Source organism: Oryzias melastigma, linkage group LG17 (assembly GCF_002922805.2).
Source record: "Oryzias melastigma strain HK-1 linkage group LG17, ASM292280v2, whole genome shotgun sequence".
In the NCBI taxonomy this organism is placed as follows: Eukaryota; Metazoa; Chordata; class Actinopteri; order Beloniformes; family Adrianichthyidae; genus Oryzias; species Oryzias melastigma.
This window is the reverse complement of record NC_050528.1, coordinates 13,568,670-13,578,584: the sequence shown is the minus strand read 5'-3', so window position 1 is coordinate 13,578,584 and position 9,915 is coordinate 13,568,670. Positions and strand designations below refer to the sequence as shown.

General features: G+C 36.6%; 1 protein-coding gene across 3 annotated transcripts in view; it reads right to left on the bottom strand.

Moving 5' to 3' along the window:
- Positions 1 to 6,563: 6,563 nt before the first annotated feature.
- LOC112144353 (zinc finger protein 239) overlaps positions 6,564 to 9,915 on the bottom strand; it is a 5,169-nt gene continuing 1,817 nt past the window's right edge. Inside the window, exons 2-4 of one of the 3 annotated variants that reach the window (XM_036216311.1) lie at positions 9,770 to 9,895; positions 8,776 to 8,892; positions 6,564 to 8,455 (exon numbers count right to left, since the gene is read on the bottom strand). In XM_036216311.1, coding sequence (XP_036072204.1) covers positions 7,494 to 8,455; positions 8,776 to 8,892; positions 9,770 to 9,812 — 1,122 coding nt within the window. In that variant the 5' untranslated portion in view covers positions 9,813 to 9,895 and the 3' untranslated portion in view covers positions 6,564 to 7,493. Of the gene's footprint in view, positions 8,456 to 8,691; positions 8,893 to 9,769; positions 9,896 to 9,915 lie in introns of all 3 variants that reach the window. The other 2 variants (XM_036216310.1, XM_036216312.1) reach the window with 2 other exon arrangements.

Genomic DNA, 9,915 nt, shown 5'->3' with positions numbered 1-9,915 from the left:
GTATTATTAAAAAAAAAAAAGAAAAACAATCCTTTTATAGAGCAATCTTTTTGAAATTGTCGTTACTTTTCTTCATGAGCTTATAAAAGCAGGAGACAAGAGGAAGTTACAGCTCCCGAAACTTGAGAAGGTGATTTGATATGGTGAGAGTCCCGGAAAATATTCTCTTCTTCTTATTTTTGGCAGTATGGATAAGGATCTCTGTGGACTGAAATTCAATCTGTTTCCCGTCAGGTAGTGTTTGATAGGAGAACAGGTTTTACCCAAGCAGGGGGTTTGGAGATGATCAAAACAGATCTGCGCAGACTGCAACAGAAAATCTAATAGAGCGGACGGGTCTATTTCAATATGTTGTTTCACAAATGAGAGATTTCATTTGCTGCAATGACATGGAGATGGCTAAAGGAGTTTTTATTAATAAAGATTTTTCTCTTCGGCAAATTGCAAAAAAATAGATGGACAGTGCTTAGGGTGGGCCAACTTTTTGACTTGTTTGACAGATTTGACCGAACCATGAGTACCCCACAGGGCTTCTTTGGAAAAAAGATTTTTAATCTCAATAGGAATTCCCTGGTTAAATAAAGGTTAAAAAAAATGAGCAGATGACTGGAGAATTTTGCTAATCCACTTCATAGGAGAAAGAAATGACACGGAATCTGGATGAAGACATACTGTACTTTCATTTTGATAAAAATGAATACACTTTATAATAAGATTCCTTAACAAGCTTTTTTTAACACATTAACAAACATTATTAGTGTGTTTATAGGATTTTTATGAGACATTTATTTGCAAAATAATCCAAATAAGGTTTATAGCAAAATTATATAGTGGAAGAATTGTCTACAAAGATCATATTAATAAACTGCTTAAAAGCTTAATAAATGTTTTAACAATCTTTGTTAACATTATACCAATTGTTTTGCAGCACCTCATCTAATGTGCTACCAAAATTTCAGACATAAAATTTTGAAGTTTTTAATTTTAAAACTGTGACATTTGTTTTCTTTTTAGTGCAATCGATGGGTTGATGTTATTCAGGGATAAAGCCAAATTTAGAGAAATGCTGTGTTTATATGGTGTAGGACTGTCCAACTCTGAAAACGCACATGAACATCAGAAAAACAACAAATCTTCCAACACTGCATGAATGCAAAATAACTAAACTAAAGTCAATGTATTTGTAGTGCACCGTTTATGGGGGCACACTAAAATTACAGGTAGAATAAAACATGAACAAGGATTATCAATAGAATTTAGTCCAGCTTGGTGGGCCAAATTAACCCTACAACACTTTTGCTATAAAAAATTACACCACCACTTTTGCCGGGTAATTTTTACCCGATATAATATACCAAATAAAAAGTATTTATCATAAAAAAATACATCCTAATATGACAAGAAATGATCAATTTAGTAGTTATTTTTTATTTTCAACTTAGATTTATGTAACAAAATGAAAAATAAAAACTTCTGCGGAAAAGAAATTGAAAAAATTGGAATTTGAGAACAAAAAATTCCTGAAAATAAAATAATGATACTGAAGACTTGGCCTTTGGTCCACACATTCCTGGAACATGTGAGGCTATACGCAGGGACATGCATGACAATGCAACCTACAACTGAAGCAGATCTTCCTCATCGGAATCATGCCAAACCTTCACTTCTTATCTCCGCTGGCAGCAGACTCGTTAGATAACCTTTTCTGAATGAGAAGATGATTATCTGATCCCAGACTTCTTTACGGTGTGGTGGAAAAATTGTTGGATCCGATGAACTAAAGAAATGTTGTCATACGGTTTCAAGAATGTTTATTAAACAGAGCAGAGAAAAGTACACGCTTTGCAAGCATGGAGGAGAGGTCTGCAGAGCTCTGATCTGTGATGAAGGACGCTCACATTTTATTTACAGTCATACAAACAACTGTTAATCAGAAGCTTAAGACAGGAATGTAAGTGCCATATCTAATATGGACACAATGTTCTACCAAAGTCAAAATGTTTACACACCTTGATCAGGGTGACAATAAGGAAACAAGGCTTGTGGCTTCAAGGCTGTGCGCAAAAGTTAGACACATTTAATTGTAAGACATTTTAATGTATTGAAGATTCAAAGAATGAAACGTAAACGTATAATTTCCATCACAGCGGTCACAGCTAAGCAAAGTTATCAGGAAACTAAATCTGAGAAGTCCTCATGTTTATTGATGGAGCAGCAAGAAACATCCCTTCAGCTGAGAACTGAAAAACCCAGAAGCAAATATGACAGGAGAAAATGAAAGTGCTGAATGGGATTTTTTAAAAATAAAGTAACTTTACAATTCAATTTAAAGCAGTATTTAAATAAACAAAATACATGTTGGTATTTAGTTTGCACAGCTGTTTCATTTATTTTATTTCTGTTTTCACACCCCAAACTGGTCAGTTGATCAGCTTCTCCTGGAGGTACCAAGGTCTAAGAGGAATCTCAGAGGGGAACGGGTCTTGTTAATCTGTGCACCAAAGATGTGGAATTCGGCAGGCATCCTCGCTGTCCATTTTTAAAAACTTCTTTAAAGCCATTATTATCGCCTGGCTTTTGACACGAAATGAAACAGCTCTGCTGGTCTGTTTTACTGTTTGATTGTTTTATCTTTGATTTTTAATCAGGTTTAATCTTGTTCTTTAATGTTATCTTTAATAAAAGCTTATTTTTAATTTCACTGAAACGTAAACAAAAAGCTGTTTCGTCAAAAAACAGAAAAGGCTGAATTTGGATTTTATTATGACAACAATGACATCGTAAAATGTTTGTAACTTTTTTGAATGCAAAAAAATAATTTTAACCTGCTTTTATGTTTAAAATTTTGGTAACATTTCAGATGAGGTGCTGCAAAACAATCAGTCTCTTCTTTCTTTCCTTTTTAACAAAAGAAAAATTTAAGAACAGAGGGAAAGCAGGTAATCATGACCTGACTGATACGATGAGGATGATTACACTCACTAGCCGATTTATGTGCCATACATGTCCAACTGCTCGTTAAACCAATACTTCTAATCAGCCAATCTCATGGCAGCATTTAAGCATGTGGACATGGTCAAGACGGATCCTCTGCAGTTCAACCAGAGCCTCAGAATGAGGAAGAAATTAGATTTAAGTGACTTTGGTTGTTGGTGCCAGACAGGCTGGTCTGAGTATTTCAGAAACTGCTGATCTTCTGGAATTTTCACCAATAACCATCTCTAGTGTTTACAGAGAATGGTAAAAATAGAGAAATTATCCAGCAAGCCACAGTTCGGTGTGTGAAAATGCCGTGTCAATGTCAGAGGGCAGAGGAGAATGGCCAGATTGGTTCCAGCTGAAAGAGAAGCAGCAGTAACTCAACCACTGCTGAGGTCTGAAGAAGAGCCTCTGAACGCACATGTCCAGCCTTGAGGCAGATAAGCAACAGCAACAGTAAATCACACCATGCAGATGCCACTCCTGTCAGCTAAGAACAGAATAGTTGACTGGAAAAAATGCTGTCTGGTCTGATGACTCTTAATTTCTGCTGCAACGTTCAGATGGTAGGGCCATAATTTGGCGTTAACAACATGACGCATGTACCCATGTTGCCTTGTATTACCAGTTCAGGCGGCTGTTCAGACTGCCACAGCACTTTGATGTGCTGGCGTTGCTCTGTTATTAGTTTTTCAGATTTTTTTTAAATTCCCTAGTAAGTGATCAAAAAGGCTATTATATTTAATTGCTTCAAGTGTCCTTAAAATACGTTTCCTTACTACTATCTTAAAGCAAACTCTTAAATGTGGCTCTTCACGGTTCACTGGTACCATCAATCTCAGTCAGATGCGGGATCTGATGCTGACAGCACTTTCCCGAAACTCCTAGTTTACACAAGCCTTAATACAAACCCACATGGCTGTGTTGTCACAGACTAATGACCGGCAAACACATCAGACAATTTATTCTAACAATTCATTGAGGGAACATGTTCCACTGCTACTGCTCAGACTCACACACAATAACCCACATCAGTGTCTGCAGTGAACCTGCACAAAGAGAGGCACCATGATGATGGAATGTCTACATAAGCTGTGGATAAAAAAATTAAAAAAAAACATTACAAACTGACCTTTTCCTATTGCAAGGCTTACTGTGAGAATGCAACAGCAATGAAAATAAAATCACAGTTTCAACAAAAGAACACTAAAAGCGCAACCACACACAACCATTAAGTTAAAAAACAAATGACATAGATGACATCTAAGTACAAACGACAAATACCCTGATCTGTGCTAACATGTTCTTTTGCTCTTGGGCTGCAGTTGTGTGGCAAGTTCTGCTGAGTCTTATCTTATATACTAAAGAATTTCAATTCCTGACTAATCTAAGAGTTGATTTCCTTCCCTTAACCCCACAACCTGTCTGACCTCTCCTTCCCACTCCTTTTCTAGGAATCAATCAATCAAACTCTACTTGACTTTAGCTAATAATTACCATATTTAATTAATCAAATATGACAGAAGTGTATCTATATGTTCGTTTTTTTAAATCTCCAATCAATGCATTTCATTATTTCTGCACTGAGTTCAAACAGACCTCCACTTACATTGATAGAGAGATCAGATCAGATGTGTGTTTGGTCCAGTGCCCTTCACTATGCTAACCCATCACTGTGAGCTTGTTTAACCACATCACCAGATGGTAGAACTGCAGTGGGCCTCATGACCAACAGCAATAAGGCAGAGCACAGGAGCAAGATGAGCCATCTCCAGTGGTGAGAAAAGAAAACTTTCTCAATAGGGAAGACCAAAGGCTTTCTGATTTCAGGAGAAGGCGACCACAGCATCTCCCACTGCCAATCAACAGCACCAAACTCCTGGGGGACTAGAAAAGTTATTCTTTGTATTATCAGAAAACAAAAAAAAGCATGTCCCTTTTCCCATCATGTGCTCCTTCTTTTGAGGCATCAATGAGTCATCACCAGCTACATCCCTCCATGGCACTGAGGCTGCACTGCCTCCTGCTGGAAGTCTACAATGCTGAGTAAATGCAGCCGCCAAGATCATAGGTGGAATGAGGTTCCTCACATTCGTTTTGGCTTTGGTTCCTCATAAAATTCACAGGGGATCTCTGGATTAAAGGTCATCCGATCAGAAATCAGTTTCCTTATACTACAATAACTTCAAAAAATAATTGTTTAAAAAAACATCAGCAGAGACAACTCACATGTCTAAATCACAGACAATAAAAGTACATCCTCTTTTTATTTTTAGATGGTTCATACTAAGACGTTTTGATAAAACATCCTGACAGAAACATCCGCTGTTGGTGGTTTAAGCAGAGCAAGCAGATGGATGGAAGATTCTATAAAAGTGTTTAAATGACTAATATAACAGAATGAATGCTATGAAGAAGCTGTGAAAGTGAGAGCAAACTAAACCGTGTCTGACAGGATCTGTGATGATCAGGACAAGAACAAAGACAAGAAGGAAAACAATGGTGGACTTGAAGATCCTAATTGCTGAAAACGAAAAAAAGTGGTCAGCGACACAAGGGAAAAGGCCATAAAGATGTGCAAAACTAAAAATTAAAGGATCCACATTACAACAGATCAAAATATTGCATTTTAAAAATTGCAGGCATAGAAATAGAAAGGCATATTCCAAACTTTTGATTTCTAACTAAACTCCTAGCATAGTTTCATCACAGAAAATTAAAAATAAAGGTCAGAACAATTTCTTAGTGATACTGATTTTGACCATCTTTAATTTTTAATCAATTAAAAAAAAAAAAAAGACAGTCAGTGAAAGCGATCAAATTTTGTTTGTTTTAACTAGATCATACTGAAAGCTACAGATTGGAGTTTTAACTTTGAACATCATCTTACATTCAGGTTCCTCATCCATCCAGGAATGATAAAACGTACGTAAAAACACCTTATTCAACTAGTTTATACTAATATACCTATACAACAAACTGAGGATTTACTAAAGCACAGTTTCTAAAAGAAAATAAATAAGTAGTTGTTCTTTCATACTTTACAGATTAATTCAATCCAATTCACTTCAGTTTTATTTATAAAGCCCAATATCACAATGCAATCGTCTCAGTGGGCTTAATGGTAACTGAACAAAGACTTAAAGTCAGTCATAAATATAAATTGTAGCTGGTTGCTAAATAAACTAAGTTAACCTGGCATCCCTGCCCTTAGACCCTCCTTCTCGGTGAGGAAAAACCCCTTAAAAAAATAATTTTGAGAAAAATAGGAAACTTCAGGGATGTCTACATGAAGGAGGGATCCTCTCCCAGGACGGACAGGGTGTACCAGGATTGTTAAGAATTCACTTATCTAACTACAACTACATGTTTAAATAGTGTAGCAGATGGGCTTCATCCAGATGGGCTGAGGGACAGCTGATGCAAGACGTGCCAGAGGCGAGGTCAACGGCCAAGAACAGGAACACCGAGGAGCCACCTGGAATCTCTCCCACTCTGAGACGCAAAACGAGTCAGTGACGAGGTCCACTACTTTACACATTATTTCAGAAGCTTGAATTAATGCACTAATTAACAGCATTACATTTGTAGTTAAGCACCATCTTTATTAAAAGAAGTTCTCAAAACACATGGAAATATGATGCCAGAATATCTCATAAACTTAGAAGTTAAAAACTGCTTACTTTTATCAGTTCTCGGATTAAATTGTGCATTCGGCCTTTTGCTTATATTTTATTTATGTTTTTTAGGCAACTTATTTCTATTCAGATTGGTATTTCTGGTAAAAATGCATTCCATTACCATTTATTTGGACTATGTGTACATTACAGATTATTTCATCCCCCAGCACAGCAGATTACTATCTTCATCATAAAGAAAGTTAAACATACTGCTAAAAGGAAATGATGAAATTCCTCGTGCCAAAAACATTAACATGTTTGGTGCTTTGTAATCTTGAAGCTATTTAGTTATTTGGCAAACCTAAATTTACTTGTTCCAGAAATAATTCAACCGAGATCGCGTGCTTCCTTCTTCTCTAAAAGAACTTCTTCACAAATATCTTTTCTAAAAATGTGTCTGTTTTGTTTTTATGTTCTAGTGATTTTCAGATTCAGAGAACTTTCAGAAAAAAACTGTAAATATTTACAGATTAGAGCATTTCACTTACAATCACTTTTTAATGATGCCTTGTTTTATTCTAGAAATATTGCTCAAATCAGAACAATCTTTTTCAGGGAGATACAGAGAAAACAGTCCTCACATTTTGCTTTTCTGGTATTCCATATGTTCAGATATGGAATCCTGTTTAAGAGAAACAAGGCTCTAAAGGGCTTTTAGGGAATTTTGGCCACAATAGAACATTGAATAAATTATAAATGCTGCAAATAACAAAACCTAAATGTTTCCTTAACAATAAGATGTGTTGCAGTTTCACTGCTGGCTGCCAATTGCCTTCTCAGAAAAAAAACTTTTTCTATCAATTTGAGTTTCTTAATTTCAACCCCACCTCCATTTCACTTGTGATTTTTCATATGGCGAGTTAAATATTTCAACTTTGTGTAACTTTTTCCACATGTCTCACAGGAAAAGGGCCTCTCGCCTGAGTGAGTTCTAACATGAGCGACTAAAGTGCTGTTTTGGGAAAAAGCCTTTTGACATACTTGACAGAAAAACGGCCTCTCACCTGTGTGCGTCCTCATGTGTGAATTCAAGGTGCTCCTGCAGAAGAAACTTTGATCGCACCTCTCACAGAGAAATGGCCGTTCACCCGTGTGGCTTCTCATATGAACAGTTAAGGAGCCAAACCTGGTGTAAGTCTTTCCACAAACGTCACAAGGGAAGGACCTGGCCTCTGTGTGAGTCCTCATGTGAACATTTAGAGTTCCTCTCTGAGAAAAGCTTTTTCCACACTTGCTGCAGGAAAAGGGCCTCTCATCTGTGTGGACTCTGGTGTGATAAGCCAAAGTACTGTTTTGAGTGAAACTTTTCCCGCATGTTTCACACGTGTACGGCCGCTCACCTGTGTGAATTCTCATGTGAACCTTTAGCGAACTACTATTCTTGAAACCTTTACCACATGTCTGGCAAAAACAAAGCTCTTTACCTTTGTCTGACAAGGACGAGTTACCTGGACTGCTAACTGGCTCTTTTTTCCTATCAAATCTCTTATCCAGATCCATTTCTGTGTTTTCAGCAGAACTTGAAAAATCCCAAACCTTTCCATCCAGAACCTGGCTTTCAGCCACAATAGTAATACTTCTGGGTTCCGTTTCAATGTTAGCATCTTCACCATTATAAGGAGTCATAGTTAAAGTGTCCATCTCCTGCTTCACCACAGGCTGCTGTCTCTCATGACGGCTCAAGAGTTCCGCCTTTTCTTCTTTTATTGATCGAGGTTGTTTTTCCTCAAGATCCAGACTGCTGCCCCTCTCCTGTTTGCAGAGTTGCTGCTGACAGATTTGATACTGTGACACATCTGAGAACACAAAGAGAAGCATTTGAAATAACAATAATAATTTGAAATGGAACATTATAATGAAAAATGACTGCTCAGCAGTGAAACTCTGAAAAGAGTCTGAGCTGTCACACATTTTTTAAGCTAATATGTAAATTTTGGACACTTTTCCAGAGAAACTAAAGTTTATGTGACTTTTTATTCTTCTTTAATGCTGATGATCTATCCCTCTAACTGGATTGTGGTATTTTTAATACCTTTAGTCATTTCTTCGTCTTTAGTCTTGACCTGAATTGTCACGTCAGTCTCCTGCTTCAGTTTAAGCAGCTGTCCATCCTTACTTGGGCTCAGTCCTTCTTCTTTGACCTGTAGAAGATCTGGTTTCCTGTGGTCCAGACTAAGTTGCAGCTCATCCTCCTCCTCCTTCCAGACATGTTGCTGTAGAACATCTTGAAGTTCTAATTACAAAAAAGAAGCCATAGTTTGATCAAATGAAAATATGATATTATCACTGTGTTGCTAAACCAAATCCATTTGTTACGGAGTAATACAATTTTAAAACAGACAAATTCTGTCTGTTTCTTTAAGTTAAATGTGAATACAGCAATATTTTGCATAAGGTTTAAGGTTTGTGGGGATCTGGGCTGCTTGTTGGATCTGTCATAGGGGAGTTGAATCTGTGCAAGCTCAAATAACTTGCAGTTTATTAACAGGGAGGACCAATATTTTTTTTTTCAAATGTACATATTGTAAAAAGCAATATTTTCTTTCTACAGTATTAAGTTACAGACCACCACCCCACCGTGTATTGTAGACAATAGATCTGAAGTAGGTAAGTAAGTTAGTTCATTAAAAATCTTGAACTTAACCAGATGAAGCCACCACTAATTATAGGTTAATTTCACTACTAAAGGTTGTTCTGCTGATGAACACAGACTTCAAACACGTTAGGAAATCTGCATCATTTCAATGATGTGACGTGTTCCACTTGATTCATTCATTCAAAATGTGACTGCAAAGAAACATATTGCTTGTTTATAGAGATAAAATTGCAATAATGACTTAATTTAAAACTTGTACATACATGAGTTTTTGTACAGTCTTTTGTTAAAACTCTATGAATTATTAAGTGTGATAATGTTGCACGGACCCAGCTTGCTATTTAAATCTAATAAATTCTTACTTTAAAAGTTACACTACACACCTATCATTTTTCAGGTATTTTTATTTAAACAACAACAAAAATATTTTCCCAAGTCCTTTCACCAAACACTATTTTAATGCCAGCATAAATTATGCTTATCTGGGATTGAACTTTATTTTTATACTGTATACCGATTGTGAGGATTTTTTTAGCTTGATTTGCGAAGATTTCCATCAGTCTGTTCTGAGCCCAGATCAACTTCTGCCAGTCATTTCCGTCCAGAACAGTGAAACTCGTTGAATGAAGCGGTCCGTGTTCTGGAGAAAAAAATAAAAAA